General features: G+C 47.8%; 1 protein-coding gene across 1 annotated transcript in view; it reads left to right on the top strand.

The window, feature by feature from the left end:
- The first annotated feature begins 25 nt into the window (after positions 1–25).
- Positions 26–20,172, top strand: part of DNAJC17 (DnaJ heat shock protein family (Hsp40) member C17) — a 40,490-nt gene continuing 20,343 nt past the window's right edge. The window contains exon 1 of the mRNA XM_054450283.2: positions 26–152. Within this exon, the coding sequence (XP_054306258.1) occupies positions 75–152 (78 nt within the window). The 5' untranslated portion in view covers positions 26–74. The remainder of the gene's footprint in view (positions 153–20,172) is intronic.

Genomic DNA, 20,172 nt, shown 5'->3' with positions numbered 1-20,172 from the left:
CCGCTCGGAGCCGGCGGTCCTCAAGCGCGCTTAGACTCTTGGGAGTTGTAGTACGAATCCGTCAGGCCGGAACCATGGCAGTGACCAAGGAGCTCTTACAGATGGACCTGTACGCGCTGCTAGGCATTGAGGAGAAGGCAGCGGACAAAGAGGTGAGAACGGTGGCGAGGAAGGCTGATCCTGAGAGGTCTGGCGGCCCTTTCTGTCCTAGCGCCTCGGCCGCGGCTGGCATCCGCTCTCCAGGTTCATTCGGGTCCTGGGCGGGAAGCGAGGGTCGGCGCTATGCCCTCCGCAGGCAGGCTCCCAGACACTTCCTGGACGGTCCGAGGGCCTCAAGAGGAAGCGAGGCACAGAGGGCTCTTCGCGCCGGGTGGCTGTGCTCTCCCCGTGGCCCCTGTCTGCTAGAGGCCGCCGGGTGAGGCAGCAAGGGAACGCTAGCCTCTGCGCCTGCGCAGTCTCGGCCTCCGTTTCCGCTTCTGCCTTGACTGTGACAAGAGGTGCCTCATTTCAGTCTCTTCTGCAGGCTGATTTAATTCTTCCACTTAGAGCCTAGGATGAAAGAAAAATCAGATCTCAAAGCCTCTCCACTCCCTTTTCATGTGACCTTGCCAATGTGACCGATGACCCTGCTGTCTCTATTTTCTTTTCCACTCAAGCCCATTGACTCTTTTCAAGTAGCTGATGCCCTTCTCAGCATGTGCTAGTTAGTGGGCTAAAAGCAGGAGGATCAGAAGATTAAGGCAGATGGTATAGAGTTCCATGCTACCTTAGGTGGTGATAAATATGCCAGGGAGTGAAACACTGATCAAGCTGGATTTAGGATTTCTGTTATCTCCCCCTGAATCATGGTGGTAGTTTTAACAATATACGAAGGAGAGGCGTTCATCAAATGAAAATTAGTGCCCAAATGAGCCGAGATCGCGCCACTGCCCTCCATCCTGGGCGACAGAGCAAGACTCTTTCTCAAAAAAAGAAAGAAAATTAGTGCCTACTAGGCCGGGCGCGGTGGCTCACGCCTGTAATCCCCGCACTTTGGGAGGCCAAGGCGGGCGGATCACGTGGTCAGGAGTTCGAGACCAGCCTGACCAATGTGGTGAAACCCCGTCTCTACTAAAAATACAAAAATTAGCCGGGCGTGCTGCGCGCACCTGTAGTCCCAGCTACTTGGGAGGCTGAGGCAGGAGAATTGCTGGAACCCGGGAGGCGGAGGTTGCAGTGAGCTGAGATTATGCCACTGCACTCCAGCCTGGGTGACAGAGCGAGACTCTGTCTCAAAAAAAAAAAAAAAAAAAAGGAAAAAAGAAAATTAGTGCCCACTAATGTCCCAGTACTTCTGGGCTGCGCTGCTCATGGGGTGAGTGAGCTTTTGAGAAGAGGAAGCTCTGGGGCAGAAAATCAGAGAGACCCAGAGGGCCCTTGAGAAATGCTGTCAACCTGCACAAATCTGTCCCCTGCAGCCACAGTTGAAATCAGAAATGGCCATGGGATGTCTATGAAGCATCAAAAGCATCTGCTCCACCTCTCTCATGTTTTAATATTTTAGGATTAATAATTCCTAACACCTGTGTAATGCTTACTATGTTCTAGACAGTATTTTTTTTTTTCTGGATAGTATTCTAAGTGCTCTATGTTTGCAAATTATAATTTTTTAAATTCTTTATTTATTATTATTATTATTTTTATTATTTTTGAGACGGAGTCTTGCTCTGTCGCCCAGGCTGGAGTGCAGTGGCGCGATCTCGGCTTACTGCAACCTCCGCCTCTCGGGTTCACGCCATTCTCCTGCCTCAGCCTCCCCGAGTAGCTGGGACTACAGGCGCCCGCCACCATGCCCGGCTAATAATTTTTATTTTTAGTAGAGACAGGGTTTCACCGTGGTCTCGATCTCCTGACCTCGTGATCCGCCCACCTCAGCCTCCCAAAGTGCTGGGATTACAAGCGTAAGCCACCGCGCCCGGCCTGTTATTATTTTTTGAGACGGAGTCTCGCTCTGTAGCCCAGGCTGGAGTGCAGTGGCGCAGTCTCAGCTAACTGCAACTTCTGCCTCCCAGGTTCAAGCGATTCGCCTGCCTCAGCCTCCCGAGTAGCTGGGACTACAGGCATGCACCACCACGCCCGGCTAATTTTGTTTTTTTTTTTTTTTATTTGAGACGGAGTATCGCTCTTTCGCCCAGGCTGGAGTGCAGTGGCATGATCTCGGCTCACTGCAACCTCTGCCTTCCGGTTTTAAGTGATTCTCCTGCCTCAGCCTCCCAAGTAGCTGGGATTACAGGCGTCTGCCACCACACCCAGCTAATTTTTGTATTTTTAGTAGAGACGGGTTCTCACCATGTTGGCCAGGCCAGTCTTGGACTCCGGACCTCGTGATCTTCCCACCTCGGCCTCCCAAAGTGCTGGGATTACAGGTGTGAGCCACTATGCCCTGCCTGCAAATTATTCAATTAGTACTTTATTAATAGTGAGAAACTATTTGAGACATTTCACACAAGATCCAAGTGGGAAATCTGGAGGGGTTTTTTTTGTTTGTTTTTGTTTTTTGTTTTTTTAGACGGAGTCTCACTCTCTTGCCTAGGCTGGAGTGCAGTGGTGCAATCTTGGCTCACTGCAACCTCTGCCTCCCAGGTTCGGGGAATTCTCCTGCCTCAGCCTCCTGAGCAGCTGGGATTACAGGCATGTGCCATCACGCCCAGCTAATTTTTGTGTTTTTATCAGAGACAGGGTTTCACCATGTTGGTCAGGCTGGTCTTGAACTCCTGACCTCAAGTGATCTGCCAGCCTTGGCCTCCCAAAGTGCTGGGATTACAGGTGTGAGCCACCGCGCCCAATTGAAATCTAGAGTTTCTAACCCTGAAGCTGCGAACTCCTGAGGAAGTCAGTTGGAAGCCATTCTCTATTAATTAGAGAAGTTACATAATCAGATTTTTTAATTTTTTTATATTTATGTCTATTTTTTGAGAAAAGATCTCACTCTCATTCAGGCTGGAATGCAGTGGCACAATCACAGCTCACTGCAGCCTCGACTTCCTGGGCTCAAGTGATCCCACCTCAGCCTCCCATGTAGTTGGGACTGCAGGTGTGCATCATCATGCCTGGCTAATTTGTTTTGTGTTTGTTTTTGCTTTTTTTTTTTTTCCCAGAGGTGGGGTCCAGCTATATTGCCCAGGCTGGTCTTGAACTCCTGGGTTCAAGTGATCCTCCTGCCTTGGTCTCCCAGAGTGCTGGGATTGCAGGCGTGAGCCACTGTGCCCTGCCCATAATTGGATTTTAAAGAAAGTATTTGACTGAGTGTGATGGCTCACACCTGCAGTCCCAGCACTTTGGGGAGGCCAAGGTGGAAGGAACGCTTGAGGCCAGGAGTTTGAGACCAGCCTGGGAAACATAGTGAGACCCTGTCTCTCTATATATTAAAAAAAAAAAGCTGGGCAGGATGTTACGCACCTGTAGTCCCCGCTACATGGGAGGCTGAGGTGAGAGGATCACTTGAGTCTGGGAAGTTGCAGTGAGCTATGATTTTGCCACTGTATTCCAGCCTGGATGACAGGGTGAGACCCTGCCTCTCTCTCTCTTTTTTTTTTTTTTTTTGAGACGGAGTCTGGCTCTGTTGCCCAGGCTGGAGTGCAGTGGCACAATCTCGGCTCACTGCAAGCTCCGCCTCCCGGGTTCACGCCATTCTCCTGTCTCAGCCTCCCGAGTAGCTGGGACTACAGGCGCCTGCCACTACTCCCCGCTAATTTTTTGTATTTTTAGTAGAGACGGGGTTTCACCATGTTAGCCAGGATGGTCTCGATCTCCTGACCTCATGATCCGCCCGCCTCGGCCTCCCAAAGTGCTGGGATTACAGGCGTGAGCCACTGCGCCCAGCCCTGCCTCTTAAAAAAGAAAAGAGAAAAGAAAAGAAAATTCAACACTAGTGTGCACAATGAAAATGGGTGGGGGTGGGAGGAATGGAAGAGCTGCCACTAGGGGGTTAGGTGGGGCTGGTGTCTAGGCAAGAGACCAAGGTCTGAGATGGGCAGTGGTGGCTGGGATCCAGTTCTAACTCAGATGAGATAAGGGATATGTGTGAAGCCGCTCTATAAAGGGTAACAGGTGCTGCTCCTGCCTTTTAATGGGGGAGGCAAGATTCACGCATCCAAGGGAGACATGGTAAGTTCCTTAAGAGGGGTACACAGTGCTGTGGATGTTCAGTGTAGGCTGAGATTGCTTTTAGTTTGAGAGAAGGAATAAAGGAAGTAGAGAAGGTATTTGGGGCCTTGAAGAATGGGCAGAGTTTGGACATGTGGAGATGGAGGCAGGGCATTCCAAGAAACCAAATGTATATATTAATACATACAGTCTATGTTGGAGCATAAGTAGGTGGCACCCTCAAAGAGGCCTTACCTATTTTTCTTTTCATAGCAGCCATTCTTCTTTCTAGCACTTACTGCCATTTACACTTTGGATACACTGGCTAGCTTCATGGCAGCGCACTTTTTGTTAGAAAGCAAGAGAGACCTAGGCCCTGGTGTCCTCGCATCATGGTTTAATACCTGTCATAGACAACCTAGGTTACTGTCATAGGGCAACCTAGAGGACAAACAAATATTTAAAATGTATACAAGGAAGAACTCCTAAACTGGTTGTCCAAATAGCCTAGGAGTTCTCAATTTGGCCTCTACAGAAAGGCTCCAGGAACTGGGTGAAGGAACCTCTGAAAATCATGTGTGATTTTTTTTTTTTGTATTTATTCTGGAGTAGAGGAGGACTTTTTTTTCTTTTCTTTCTTTTTTTTTTTTTTTTTTTTTTTTGACACAGGGTCTCTCTCTGTTGCCCGTGCTGGAGTCAGTGGCATGATTACTGCTCACTGCAAACTCTGCCTCATGGGCTCAAGCAGTCCTCCCACCTCAGCCTCAAAAGTAGCTGGGACCACAGGTGTGCACTGCCATGCCTGGCTAATTTTTGTATTTTTGTAGAGATCGGGTTCCACCATGTTGGCCAGGTTGGTCTTGAACTCCTGGGTTCAAGCAGTCCTCCCGCCTTGGCCTCTGAAAAGTGTTGGGGTTATAGGCATGAGCTACCACGCCCAGCCAGAGGAGGGAATTTTAATCCAAAAGTCAAAGAAGCCCTGATGGAGGCCAAGCTCCCTGTGTTACTGATGGTGAAACTGCAGCTCGGAGAAGGTGGTTAGTGGCAGAATTGGGACTAGAACCCTAATGCCCTGATGTCCAGCTCAGGCCTCTGCTCCTTCTACTAAGCCTCCCTGGCCCTGTCCAGCGTGGTTCAGTGGTAGTGATGAGCACCACCACCAAATTTAACTTGTGTTCAGACTACTTCTCTGAATCTCAAATCCGTGTGTCTATCTGCCTGTTTGATCCCTCCATTTGGATGTTTCACAGCGGTCTAAATCTTACTACATCCAAAAATTGGCCGGGCGCAGTGGCTCATGTCTGTAATCCCAGCACTTTGGGAGGCCCAGGCAGACAGATCACCTGAGGTCAGGAGTTTTAGACCAGCCTGGCCAACAGGGTGAAATCCCATCTCTACTAAAAATATAAAAATTAGCCAGATGCGGTGGCATGTGCCTGTAGTCCCAGCTACTGGGAGGCTGAGGCAGGAGAATCACTTGAACCTGGGAGGCGGAGGTTGCAGTGAGCTGAGATCAAGCCACTGCCCTCCAGCCTGGGTGACGGAGCTAGAATCTGTCTCAAAAAAAATAAATAAATAAAATTGAACTCTTTCAATTCTCTCTCCAAACCTGCTCCTTCCTTGGATTTCCATCTTATGGCACCACCATCCATCCATTCAAGCTAGGAACCTGGAGTCATTCTCAGTACCTCCCTATCCTGTCACCCCTGCCATCTAGAACATCACTGGGTCCTGATGAGTCAGCCTCCCAAATAATCCCCAAACCTGTTCACCCTCTCTATCTCCACCACCACTGCTCCAGCCTAGGCCCCCATCCACTCAGCTGAATGTTTAGAGGAGCCTGCCAACTTGTTTCTGCTTTCAGGCTATTCCATTCTGATCTATTGGGCCTCTCCAATTCTCCTCACAGAAAATGGAATGATCTTGGCCGGGCGCGGTGGCTCACGCCTGTAATCCCAGCACTTTGGGAGGCCGAGGCGGGTAGATCACGAGGTCAGGAGATCGAGACCATCCTGACTAACACGGCGAAACCCCGTCTCTACTAAAAATACAAAAAAAAAAATTAGCTGGGCGAGGTGGCGGGCGCCTGTAGTCCCAGCTATGCGGGAGGCTGAGGCAGGAGAATGGCGTGAATCCCGGGGGGCGGAGCCTGCAGTGAGCTGAGATGGCGCCACTGCACTCCAGCCTGGGCGACATCGAGACTCCGTCTCAAAAAAAAAAAAAAAGAAGGAGCATCTATTTATGTGCTGGTCTCCCTAACTTCACCATGGGCTCCTTGCAGCTTATTTAGTCTCGTATCTCCATGTCTAGCCCAGGTTGACGTTCAAAACATAGTTGTTAAATGAATGAAGTAATTTGACCAACTAACCCTGGAACACAAATCTTAACCTGGGGTCGAAGGTCCCATGATGGTTGGGGGGTTGGGGGGTGGTTGGTGAACTTGAATAGGAAAAAAGAAAAGAAAATGGAATGATCTTGTTACTCCCTGAAAACCCTATTTAGCACTTCTAATAAAATACTCAATAGAATTTCTTTTCTTTTTTTTTTTGAGGAGTCTCGCTCTGTCACCCAGGCTGGAGTGCAGTGACTGCAAGCTCCGCCTCCCAGGTTCACGCCATTCTCCCGTCTCAGCCTCCTGAGTAGCTGGGACTACAGGCGCCCGCCACCATGCCCGGCTAATTTTTTGTATTTTTAGTAGAGACGGGGTTTCACCATTCGCAGGATGGTCTTGATCTCCTGACCTCGTGATCCGCCTGCCTCGGCCTCCCAAAGTGCTGGTATTACAGGCGTGAGCCACCGCACCCAGCCAATACTCAACAGAATTTCTTAGCTCATTCATACATTTTCCTCTGCCAGGAATGCTCTTCCCCCCCTTCTGCTAATCTGAGTTGCTTTTACTTGTCCTTCAGAACTCAGTCAAAATGGCATCCTCAGAGAAGCCTTGCCTGTATTCTGTTTCATGGCAGCTGGTTTTTCTTTTTTCTAGCATTTATTTCAGTTTGCAGTTATGTATTTATCTGTGTGATTATTTGTCTCATGCCTTAATCCCCTCTGCACTCCTACTTCTGAGGACCAGATCTGATTCATGCTCTTCTGTAGCAGCCCCTTACCTGGTGACTGGCACATAGTAGGTTCTCAATAAGTATTTGTTGAATGAATGAAGTAGTAGCTAAAGAGACCACTGCAACGACTTTACTTGAGAATCAGGAGACCAAGGGCAGTCACTGCCTCTCTCAGGGACTGACTTTCCCCAAATGTAAAATGAAGGAGTAGGGCAAACTACAGTTTGAGGGGGCAAATGACCCATGACCTTTTTTTTTTTTTGAGACGGAGTCTCGCTGTCGCGCAGGCTGGAGCATGGTGGCACAATCTCGGCTCACTACAACCTCTACCTCCCGGGTTCAAGCAATTCTCTGCTTCAGTCTCTGGAGTAGCTGAGATTACAGGCACCCGCCACCACACCCGGCTAATTTTTATATTTTTAGTAGAGATGTGGTTTCACTATCTTGGCCTGGCTGGTCTTGAACTCCTGACCTCGTGATCCGCCCGCCTCGGCCTCCCAAAGTGCTGGGATTACAGGCGTGAGCCACCACACCCAGCTGACCTTTTTTTTTTTTAATGGCTTATGTGCTAAGAATGGTTTTTACATGTTTAAATGATTGTAGAAAAAAAAACACAGCTCAACAACCAAAAAACAAACAATTCAGTTAAAAAATGGGCAAGCCAGGAGTTTGAAGTTACAGTGAGCTCTGATCACGCCACCATGCTCCAGCCTGGGTGACAGAGTGAAACTCTGTCTTTAAAAAAAAAAAAAAAAAAAAAAGACAAAGAATCTCAATAGACATTTCTCCAAAGAAGATGTACAAATGGTCAATAAGCACATGAAAAGATGCTCAACTTTACTAGTCATTAGGTAAATGCAGATCAAAACCATGTTGAGGCCAGGTGCGGTGGCACACGCCTATAATCCCAGCACTTTGGGAGGCCGAGGCAGGTGGATCACCTGATGTCAGTAGTTCGAGACCAGCCTGGCCAACATGGTTAAACACCGTGTCTACTAAAAATACAAAAATTAGCCAGGCGTAGTGGCAGGTGCCTGTAGTCTCATCTACTCGAGGAGGCAGGAGAATTGCTGGAACCCGGGAGGCAGAAGTTGCAGTGAGCCGAGATCGTGCCACTGCACTCCAGCCTGGGTGATGGAGTAAGACTCCATCTCAAAAAACAAACAAACAAAAACATGTTGTGATACCACTTCACACCCATTAAGATAGCTATTATGAAGACAAAAACAACAACAACAACAACAAAACCCTGGTGTGATGGCTCATGGAGAGGCTAAGGTGGGAGGACTGCTTGAGCCCAGGAGTTCCAGGCTACAGTGCGCTATGATTGTGCCACTGCACTCCAGCCTGGATGACAGAGCGAGACCTTGTCTCTAAAAATAAAAAGTAAAAAGAGAGAGAGACCAATAAATGTTGGTGAGGATGCAGATAAATTGGAGCCCTGTGCATTGCTGGTGGTGCAGATAATGTTAAGATGATATGGTGATTCCTCAAAAAATTAAACGTAGAATTACCATATGACCCAACAATTACCATATGATTCATATGATAATTAAATATAGAAGTAATGTGATCCAGCAACAGAAACAAAACACAAAACAACAAAGGAGAATATACAACAAAGACCATATGTGGCTCCCTAAAATTTTTACTCTCAGCTCAGGCCGTTTACAGAAAAATTTGCTCATCCCTGTTCAAGTTAGGGACAAGTTCAACTCTGCCTTTCTGTACACGGAACTAGCCTTTCTGCAAATGTTCTTCCCTCATATCACAACAAACCTAGCAGGCCAGAAGTGGGCTAAACACTGCCTTTCATGGGGATTTAACAATCAGCCATTCTCCTTGTTCCCCATCCAGCCCTAGAGGAGACAGGCAGGGCATGGTGTGGTTTTTTTGTGTGTGTGTGTGAAAGCCTTAAGCTGAGGACCTGGGTTTCGCGTGGAAGTGCTCCTAGGGAGAGGATCAGTCTCCTGCTAGAGCCTGAAGCAGCGAGCACCAAATTCTTCTTTTTTTTTTTTTTTTTTTGAGACGGAGTCTCACTCTGTCGCTCAGGTTGGAGTGCAGTGGCACGATCTCGGCTCACTGCAAGCTCTGCCTCCCGGGTTCACACCATTCTCCTGCCTCAGCCTCCCGAGTAGCTGGGACTGCAGGCGCTCACCACCACACCACCACGGTTAATTTTTTTTGTATTTTCAGTAGACACGGGGTTTCACCGTGTTAGCCAGGATGGTCTCTATCTCCTCACCTCGTGATCCGCCCGCCTCAGCGTCCCAAAGTGCTGGGATTACAGGCATGAGCCACCGCGCCCGGCCAGCAAGCGCCAAATTCTTACACAGACACTCACAAGGCAGGGCACCACGGCTGCCAGAATGAAGGATTAAGTCGTGAGTTAACGCTGTTTGCAAACCTTCAAGAGAGATTCCAAAGTAATCTCAGGAATTACCTGAGTGACTGCAGTGACCTTCTAATCCTTTTCCTATTTCTGTTCTTGATCCTCTTCACACAGCAGCCACAGTGAGCCTTTAGAATGTAAATCAGATTTTGTCATCTCTGGTCACAACTCCCAATGGCTTCTCCCAGTCTTAGAATGAAATCTGAAGTCCTTCCCCTGGCCACGCGGCCCTTACTGCCTGTCCTGCACGTTCCCTGCCACCACTCTCCCCTTTGCTGACTGTGCTCCAGCCACATCAGTCCTCCTGATATTTCCTACAACATTGTGATAAACAGTGTATTTAACACAAAATTTACTATTTACCATTTTAATCCTTTTTGATTGAAGGATTCACTGGCATTAAGTACATTTACATTGTTGTGCAGCCATCACTACCATCCATCTCTAGAACTTTTCCATCATTTCAATCTGAAACTCTGTACTCAACAGTGACTCCCCGTTCCCTCCTCCCCCCAGCTCCTGTGAACCACTTCTACTTTCTTTCTCTATATGAATTTGACTATTCTATGAACCTCATATAAATGGAATCATGCAGTATTTGTCCTTTTGTGTCAGGCTTATTTCGCTTAATTAACATCATGCATTTGAGGTTCAGCCATGTTGTAGCATGTGTCAGAGTTTCCTTCCTTTTTAACGTTGAATAATATTCCATTTTTTGTACATACCACATTTTGTTTATCCATTCATCTGTTGATGAATATTTTGGTTGTTTCCAGCTTTTGACTATTGTGAGTAATGCTAGTATGAATGTGGGTTAGAAATCTGTTTGAGCCAGGTGTGGTGGCTCATACCTGTAATCCCAGCACTTTGGGAGGCCGAGGCTGGTGGATTGCCTGAAGTCAGGAGTTCAAGACCAGCCTTGCCAATATGATGAAACCCTGTCTCTACTAAAAATAGAAAAACTAGCCAGGCACGGTGGTGGGTGCCTGTAATCCCACCTACCCAGGGGGGTGAGGCAGGAGAATTGCTTGAACCCAGGAGGCGGAGGTTGCAGTGAGCCGAGATTGTGCTACTGCCCTCCAGCCTGGGTGATAGAGTGAGACTCCGTCTCAAAAAAAAAAGAAATCAGCCAGGCGCGGTGGCTTACACCTGTAATCCCAGCACTTTGGGAGGCTGAGGCAGGTACATCGCCCAAGGTCAGGAGTTCAAGACCAGCTTGGCCAACATAGTGAAATCCCGGCTCTACTAAAATACAGAAATTAGCTGGGCATGGTGGCAGGTGCCTGTAATCTCAGCTGCTAGGGAGGCTGAGGCAGGAGAATTGCTTGAACCCGGAGGCGGAGGTTGCAGTGAGCCAAGACTGTGCCATTGCACTCCAGCCTGGGCAACAAGAGCGAAACTCCATCTCAAAAAAAAAAAAAGAAAGAAATCTGTTTGAGTCCCTACTTTATGAATTTTTTGTGGTTGTTGAAACAGGGTCTCGCTCTGTTGCCCAGGCTGGAGTGAAATTGTGCGATCACAGCTCACTGCAGCCTCAACCTCCTGGGCCCAAGCAATCCTCCCACTTCAGTCTCCTGAGTAGCTAGGACTACAGGCATGTACCATCATGCCCAGCTGATTTTTCAATTTTTTGTAGAGATGGGGTTTTGCTATGTTGCCCAGGCTGGTCTCAAACTCCTGGCCTGAAGTTATCCTTCTGCTTGGGCTTCCCAAAGTGCTAGGATTACAGGCATGAACTACGATCCCTGGCAGAGTCCCTACTCTAATTTCTTGTTCTAGTGCGGTGGATAATGCCTGTAATCCCAGCACTTTGGGAGACTGAGGCAGGAGGATTGCTTGAGCCTAGGAGCTTGAGATCAGCCTGAGCAACATGGCAAAACTCTGTCTCTACAAAGGAAAAAAAAGAAAAAATTAGCTCATTGTGGTGGCGCACGCCTGTAGTCCCAGCTACTCTACTCGGGAGGCTGAGGAGGGAGGATTGCTTTAGCCCAGGGGATCAAGGCTATAGTGAATTGAACCACTCCACTCCAGCCTTGGTGACAGAGCGAGATTGGGTCACAAAAACAAAAACAGTTCTTTTGAGTATATACCCAGAAGGAGAACTGCTAGATCATATGGTAATTCTATGTTTAATGTTTTGAGGAACTGACATACCGGCTTCCACAATGGCTGTGCCATTTAACCTTCCCACCAGCAATATACAGGAGTTCCATTTTCTCCACATCCTTTCAACACTTAAATTTTCTGTTTTCTTTGGATAATAACCATCCTAATAAGTGTGAAGTGGGCCTCCTGTGATTTTTTTCAAACTCACCTAACACATTCCTGATTTTCAGGGCCTTTATACTTGCTAATCCTTCTGCTAGAAAATTCTTTCTCTGGGCAGTTGTCTATCTCCCACACCTAATTCAGGTTTCCATTCAAATATCATCTGCTCAGAGAGGCTTTTCCTGACCACCTATTTAAATGAGCTAGCCCCACACCCTTATCTGCTGTCTATTTTGAAGTAGATCTCGCTACTACACATTATAGTACATGCCCATTTGCTTACCATTGCTCTCCCATTAGAATGTAAAAAATCCAGGAAGGAAAGGACTTCCTCTGTTTTGTTTACTACTATGTCTCCAGCACCAAGAACAATGCCTCGCCCTTGGTAGATGCTTAATAAATGTTTGTTGAGTGATTGATGAACATGCATTCTTATTTTCTTGGGCAGTAATATTTTATGACGAAGTGAAATTATTAGACTGAGAGTAAATATATTTACAAGCTTTTGGTTTATAATGCAGAATTGCATTTCAGAAAGGTCATACTGACCTATATTCCCACCCGGTAGGTAGGAAGTCTCCCATCTTTCCACTTGCAGCCCTGACTCTAGAAAGCCACATGCTGTGCGTTTGGTGCCTTGCCCAGAGCAGGCACACACTGAACCTGTTTTATTTTATTTTTTGAGACAGAGTCTCACTCTGTCGCCCAGGCTAGAGTGCAGTGGCATGATCTTGGCTCACTGCAACTTCTGCCTCTCGGGGTCAAGCGATTCTCCTGCCTCAGCCTCCCAAGTAGCTGGGACTACAGGTGCCCACCACCACGCCCAGCTAATTTTTGTATTTTTAGTAGAGACGGGGTTTCACCATGTTGGCCAGGCTTGTCTTGAACTCCTGACCTTGTGATCCGCCTGCCTCAGCCTCCCAAAGTGCTGGGATTACAGGTGTGAGCCACCACGCCCAGCCCACACTGAACCTTTATTAAATTAAACTTGATAGTGTTCTGTCTGGTTCTTTTTCATTTCCCTTCCTTTTCTCCATGAGTGTTTTAGAGGAGGGTTGAAACATTTCCCATAAACAGCATTTTTATTAAGTGCCTATTGTGTGTCAAACTCTGAGCCTGGTGCTAAGGATACAGATGTGAAGAGAAGCGGTTTTAGGGCCCCCACATCTTGTCTGTTTCCATCTTCTCTGTCTCTTGCTCCTGGGACCCATCATTTTGAAATGCAGAGGCTAACGTTGGCAGTTCTTCTAGAAATTCATATTTTTCTTCCTTCCCTCCCCTGCTCCCTTCCATCCCTTCCATCCCTTCCTCCCTTCCTCCCCTTCCTCCCTTCCTTCCTTCCTTTTTTTTGAGGCACTATCTCCCTCTCCCGCCCAGGCTGGAGTGCAGGGGCGTGGTCATGGAAGCAGTCCTCCCACCTCAGCCTCCTAAAGTGTTGGGATCACAGGCGTGAGCCACTGTGCCCAGCCTAAAAGTTCATGGTTTTTAATCAGCTGATGATTTCCTAGAGAGGAACTTGGTGCAGAAAATAACAGTTTTTCCATAGAGGAGCAAGAGTCAGCTAAAAATATATATTAAAAATAAATTTATGGTGGCTCATGCCTGTAATCTCAGCACTTTGGGAGGCCAAGGTGGGGGGGCTCACCTGAGGTTGGGAGTTCAAGACCAGCCTGGCCAACACGACGAAACCCCATCTCTACTAAAAATACAAAAAATTAGCTGGGCTTGGTGGCAGGCACCTATAATCCCAGCTACTCAGGAGGCTGAGGCAGGAGAATCACTTGAACCCGAGAGGCAGAGGTTTCAGTGAGCCGAGATCGTGCCACTGCACTCCAGCCTGGGCGACAGAGCAAGACTCCATCTCAATAAATAAATAAATAAATAAATTTAATAAAGAGAGTAACCATTTTTATTTTTGTTTTTTGTTTTTTTAAAGATGGTCTCGCTTTGCCCCGGCCAAAGTGCAGTGGTGCAATCATAGCTCACTGCAGCCTTGACTTCCTGGGCTCAGGTGATCCTCCCACCTCAGCCTCCTGAGTAGCTGGGCTTACAGGTGTGCACCACCATGCCAGGGTAATTTTTGTATTTTTTGTAGAGATGGGGTCTCACCATGTTGCCCAGACTGGTCTTGAACTCCTGGGCTCAAGTGATCCTCTGGCCTTGGCCTCCCAAAGTGCTGGGATTACAGGCATGAACCACTGTGCCCAGCCAAAAGTAACAGGTTTTGTTTTTGTTTTTGTTTTTGTTTTTTTTCTGAGATGGAGTCTCGTTCTATCGCCCAGGCTGGAGTGCAGTGGCACAATCTCAGCTCGCTGCAACCTCTGTCTCCTTGGTTCAAGCAGATCTCCTGCCTCAGCCTCCTGAGTAGCTAGGATTATAGGCATGCACCACCACGCCTGGCTAATTTTTGTATTTTTAGTAGAGACGGGGTTTCACCATATTGGTCAGGCTGGTCTCAAACTCCTCACCTTGTGATCCGCCCGCCTCAGCCTCCCGAAGTGCTGGGATTGAAAGTAACAGTTTTTGTAACTATCTTTAATGTGTAAGGCTAAGAATTGTTGCTTGTTGCATCTACCATGTGTTGAGAATAGATGGAAATCATGATATAGATGTTAGAATTATAAATGTGCCTTCATAATCACCTTTGTACTTATTAGCAGTTAAGAAAGTGGACTTTGGAGTCAGATTGCCTGGATACTTGCCCCATGACCTAGTTTGTGACCTGGAGCAAATATTTAACCGCTCTGTACCTTGGTTTCCTCGTCTGCAAAACGAGGATGATGATAGTCTATCCTGGATAGCGTTGTTTTGAGGCTTGATCCACGTAAGCATTTGGCACAGTGCCTGGCACAGAGTGAGCGCTCACTATGAGTCAGTTCTTGCTGTTTTCATCGTGAGTCCATCTTCCTTACACTGTAAGCTTGGAAAGTCAAATGTAAATCGCCCCCAGCTTGTGTCCAAGGCTGCCCTCCACCTGGACCCCTTCTTTACTCACTCCATGCCTGACAGATCAGTGCTGAGTCGCCTAACAGCAAACCAGCGATTCTCAACTGAGGCAGTGGCCAGGGTAGAAAGGCGGTGGAGGATCAAGTAGAACAAAATTGAGGTTCACCAGAGTTCAACATTTAGTTCACATCAACAAATGAATGGAGTTCATCACCACGGACAAGGTACGGTTTGAGCATGGTAGGACTTAGAACTGAGTAAGATACCACTTCTGACTTCTGACAGCTCACACAGTTATATACTTAGTGAACGCTGAGGTGCAATGAATGAGGTTCAGTAAGAGTATACAAGAAAATGCTGTAGGAATAAAGAGGAAGACATGATTTATATGACTGGTGTTTTTATGCAAGATCTTGAAGGGAGAAAAGAATATATTGCAGCAGTTAGAAGGGATCTTCATGGGCTGGGCACGGTGGCTCACGCCTGTAATCCCAGCACTTTGGGAGGCCGAGGCGGGCAGATCACGAGGTCAGGAGATCGAGACCATCCTGGCTAACATGGTGAAACCCCGTCTCTACTAAAAATACAAAAAAATTAGCCAGGCGTGGTGGCGGGCACCTGCAGTCCCAGCTACTCGGGAGGCTGAGGCAGGAGAATGGCATGAACCGAGGCGGAGCTTGCAGTGAGCCGAGATCGTGCCATGCACTCCAGCCTGGGTAACAAGTGAGACTGTCTCAAAAAAAAAAAAAAAAAAAAAGAAGGGATCTTCATGGTCATTTACTGTCTTATTTTGTAGACTGGAGAATGGAGGTTCAGAGAGGTTACAAAATTTTCCATGACCATCCAGCGAGTGAGCATCAGCCTGAGACTAGAGCCCCAGTCAAGATCCTTTCCACTTTTGTGCAGCCTACATGTGTATTTCTGGGGTTCTCACTCTGTCCTCCAGGCTGGGACCACAGGAGTGCACCACCATGCCCAGATAATTTTTAGAAAAATATTTTGTGGAGATGGGGTCTCCCTATGTTGCCCAGGCTGGTCTAGAATTCCTGGGCTCAAGCAGTCCTCCTGCCTTGGCCTCCCAGAGTGCCGGGATTATAGGCATGAGTCAGCATGTCCAGCCTGTCTTTCTCTTCTGTCTGTAGCAGCCTTACCTTTCACTGGAAGCCCTTTGAAGGGTGTGTAGCTCATTCATCTTGGCAGGTAATTACTTGGGGAAGCCAGATGTTTGAAAATGCATTTTGATTGTTTTTCAAGACTCAAAGCTTAAGTCTATTTATCAGGAAAACTCCCAGGGAAACTTAATATTGACATTTTCTGGGAGGGAGGTTATATTATAGCATATAAATTACTGCAAGGAAAAGCCTATATTATCTTTAAGCTAGCTATTATCTTAGTACCACTAGCTACATATTTCTTTTATACCCTAGAAGGTGGTGCATCAACATTGTTTCTTAAAAATTTAAGAAGACTTGGTTTTTGAGGACAGAGGACAGACAAGGGCTTGAAGGAGCAACCGGGGCATGCAGATGTGGAATGCCTAGCATGACAGGGAATGGGCACGGCCTAGGGTTTGCTGAGGAGGTCGCAGGAGATGAATCTGAGAAATGTGTGTTTGGGCCTCTAGGCCCTAGGGTAGTTACACTTGATTCTGTGGGCATCTGGGGGCCATTTCTGGATCTGAAGTGTACCTGATGTAGTCTGTTGTCTCCAAAGGGGGCTTTTCCCAGAACCTCTTATATCTAGACCAGATGCTGAGGCCTTGAGGTTGGGTACTGAGCCTGTTTGTTTTGTTTTGTTTTGTTTTTTTCAGATGGAGTTTCACTCTTGTTGCCCAGGCTGGAGTGCAATGGCGCGATCTTGGCTCACTGCAACCTCCGCCTCCTGGGTTCAAGCGATTCTCCTGCCTCAGCCTCCCCAGTAGCTGGGATTACAGGCGTGTGCCACCACACCCAGCTAATTTTTGTATTTTTAGTAGAGACAGGGTTTCACCATGTTGGCCAGGCTAGTCTCGAACTCCTGACCTCAGGTGATCCGCCCACCTCGGCCTCCCAAAGTGCTGGGATTATAGATGTGAGCCACCGCGACCGGCCGCCTGTTGTTTTTTAGTTTAGTTTTTTGAGATGGAGTCTCACTCTGTCACCCTGGCTGGTGTGCAGTGGTGCGATATTGGCTCACTGCAACATCCGCCTCCCAGGTTCAAGCAATTCTTCTCCCTCAGCCTCCCGAGTAGCTGGGTCTACAGGCACACGCCACCACACCCAGCTAATTTTTGTATTTTTAGTAGAGACAGGGTTTCACCATGTTGGCCAGGCTGGTCTCAAACTTCTCACCTCAGGTGATCGCCTGCATCGGCCTCCCAAAGTGCTGAGATTACAGTCATGAGCCACTGCACCCAGCCTTTTTAAAATTTTTTTGTAGCCTCAATATATTACCACATTATTTATTTATTTATTTATTTATTTATTATGGTTTTTTAGAGGCAGGGTCTCCCTACATTGTCCAGGCTGGTCTCGAACTCCTGGGCTCAAGGGATCCTCCCACCTTGGCCTCCAAAATTGCTAGGATTACAGGTATGAGTCACCGCACCCGGCCTATTTTTTTTAATTTATTTTAAGTTATTTTTTCCAAGCCTGGTTTCACTTGAAGATAGTTGTTCTTCACCAAGGGCCTGACCAGCTCTGGGTGGATCTAGCAGACGGTCTCTAAGTCCTCTCAGTATCTCCAAGTCCCCTCAGTGTCACTCTTCACCAAAGCTGTCTGGCTGAAGCTCTGGATTTTTTAAGTTACTTAGGTGCCTGTTAAATCAAAAGGAATGATTCATTTGTGTTTGTAAGCTGTAAGCGATTCATTAGCATTCAAGATAATACTTCACATTTATATGACACCAAAGTGCTTTCACATAAATTATCTCATTTGATGTGACCTTCAAAACAAGGTAGTCAGGGACTACTGGCACCAATTCATAGATGTGGAAACAAAGACTCCAAGAATTTAAGTGATTCGCCCAGCATAAGGTGGCTGGTACTGCCACCTTATTTTCTTTTTATTTGGAAAGAGAGTCTCGCTGTGTCGCCCAGGCTGGAGTGCAGTGGCACGATCTCGGCTCACTGCAACCTCTGCCTCCTGGGTTCTCAAAAAGTTTTTGAGAACTTTTTCCATGACCCACGCTTCAGGACCAATTAGAGCAACAGGAGACGGGTCTGTGGGCCCCAGAGAGTCTCACAACCCCATCTGTAACACAGATAGAGATTTTACCTGCCTGGGACTTGGATAAACCCAGCAGGTAGTAAGCTGCTCTGAACAGCTTAAGGAACTGTGTTAAGATTTGTGTTAAAACTACCATAGCACAGTTTCCATTTCAGTTAAGTTAGTGGCATTCAAAATGTTGTCCATTTGCATAGCGCTTTCCCTATTTTTGCTGTTCCTAAGTATTGTTATTAAGTTATTTTCACTAAATCAACTAATTTCTTTTCTTTTCTTTTTTTTTTTTTTTTTTTGAGACAGTCTCTCTCTGTCGCCCAGGCTGGAGTGCAGTGGCGCAATCTCGGCTCACTGCAAGCTCTGCCTCCCGGGTTCACGCCATTCTCCTGCCTCAGACTCCCGAAATCAACTAATTTCTTTTTACTAATACAAATTTGTTTATAAAGGAAACAATGCATTAAGGGAAGACAGAAACGAATGAGATGTAGGAAGTACCAGGGCCCAGAGGGAAGGAGTTCTACCCCCTGGGAAAGGGCAAAGACTGGACAGAGGAAGTGGCTCTGGGGCTAGAGACCCAGGCCTCTAGGGGTTAAGAGTGACAGCAGGCAGTGGGGAGACGTTTCTGGCAGATCTGGGCAGTGAGAATCTACAAGCTGAGAGAAGAAGGTAGGAAAGGCTTTTGGGGTCTGAGCCTAATATAGCGGTTAGGATAATGTTAAAAGGGAGGAGGTGGGCCAGAGAGCAGGGTGGTATCTGAGGAGGAGAAAGAGGGCTGTAGACTGGGTTTCAAGTGGGCTGGTTTGGGGAAGTGGACCGAGGAGAGCAGGATAGGAGGGAGTACTGTAGGGGAGTGAAGGAAGGGGGACCTGGAGATGAGAGCCGGGGGATGGGAGGAGCTAAAGAGTGACCTCAGGATTGGCTGAGGAACCAGAGCCCACAGGGGGTACAAGGGCCATCGTTTGGGTAGAAGCAGGCCAGGCTCCGTGTGTGGCCCCAGCTCTTCTAGGTGGCACAGGCCCCTGTTCTGAGACTGAACCATAGGCCATGGTTATCAGCCTGAGAGGGATGTCAGTGTGAGGCCCAGGTTCTCTGGTATTATCTTGGTACCACCAGCAGGCCCATGTTTTGGGAGCATTGAGCTGAGGGGGCTGTCTGGGGTTGGCCGGCTCTCTGCTTGTGCCAAGCCTTGGGAGCAGCCCATAGGTTGTACATTGCCCAGGCATTGGGGGATTTCTCTGTAGTGCTGTCCCAATAGGGGTCACAGGCTGTAAGGAATGAAAGGATCAATCTTTCAGGCACAGGGAACTTCTCTTTTATTTTTATTTATTTATGTTTATTTAAAGAGATGGATCTCACTCTGTTGCCCAGGCTGGCATGCAGTGGCATGCAGCCTCAAACTCGTGGACTCAAATAATTCTTCCCAGCCCCACCCAAGTAGCTGGGACTACAGGTGCATGCCACCATGCCTGGCTCATTAAAAAAAAAAAATTTTTTTTTTTTTTGAGATGGAGTCTTGCTCTGTGGCCCAGGCTGGAGTGCAGTGGCATGATCTCGGCTCACTGCAGGCTCCGCCTCCCGGGTTCATGCCATTCTCCTGCCTCAGCCTCCCGAGTAGCTGGGACTACAGATGCCCGCCACCATGCCGGCTAATTTTTTGTATTTTTCGTAGAGACAGGGTTTCACCGTGTTAGCCAGGATGGTCTTGCTCTCCTGACCTCATGATCCACCCACCTCGGCCTCCCAAAGTCCTGGGATTACAAGCATGAGCCACTGCGCCCGGCCCATTTTTAAATTTTTTGTAGAGGTGGGGTTCACTTTGTTGCCCATGCTGGTCTTGAACTCCTGGCTTCAGGCGATCCTCTTGCTTTGGCCTCCCAAAGTGTTAGGATTACAGGCATCAGCCACCATGCCTGGCCAGAGGGGACTTTTAGACAGGTGGCCAGAGCTCTGTGGTTTGCTTCCTGTGTGTGACATCAGACAGTCATATACCTCTGGGGTTCCTGCTAGTGAGGGGATGGGGAGGCATCTGCCTCTCCGGGCTTGGGGAGACGTGGCTGCCCCATCTCTTATCACTCACTGTCCCTGTGACTGGAACTGGGCCTGGCAATGGGTTTCCAGCTGATTTACCTGGGATGCTTTTTCCATTCAGTGCTTGTTGTCACATAGAGCTGCCTCCCT

The sequence above is a fragment of the Pongo pygmaeus genome, chromosome 16 (assembly GCF_028885625.2).
Source record: "Pongo pygmaeus isolate AG05252 chromosome 16, NHGRI_mPonPyg2-v2.0_pri, whole genome shotgun sequence".
Taxonomy (NCBI): Eukaryota; Metazoa; Chordata; class Mammalia; order Primates; family Hominidae; genus Pongo; species Pongo pygmaeus.
This window is presented reverse-complemented; position numbering and strand designations above follow the sequence as displayed.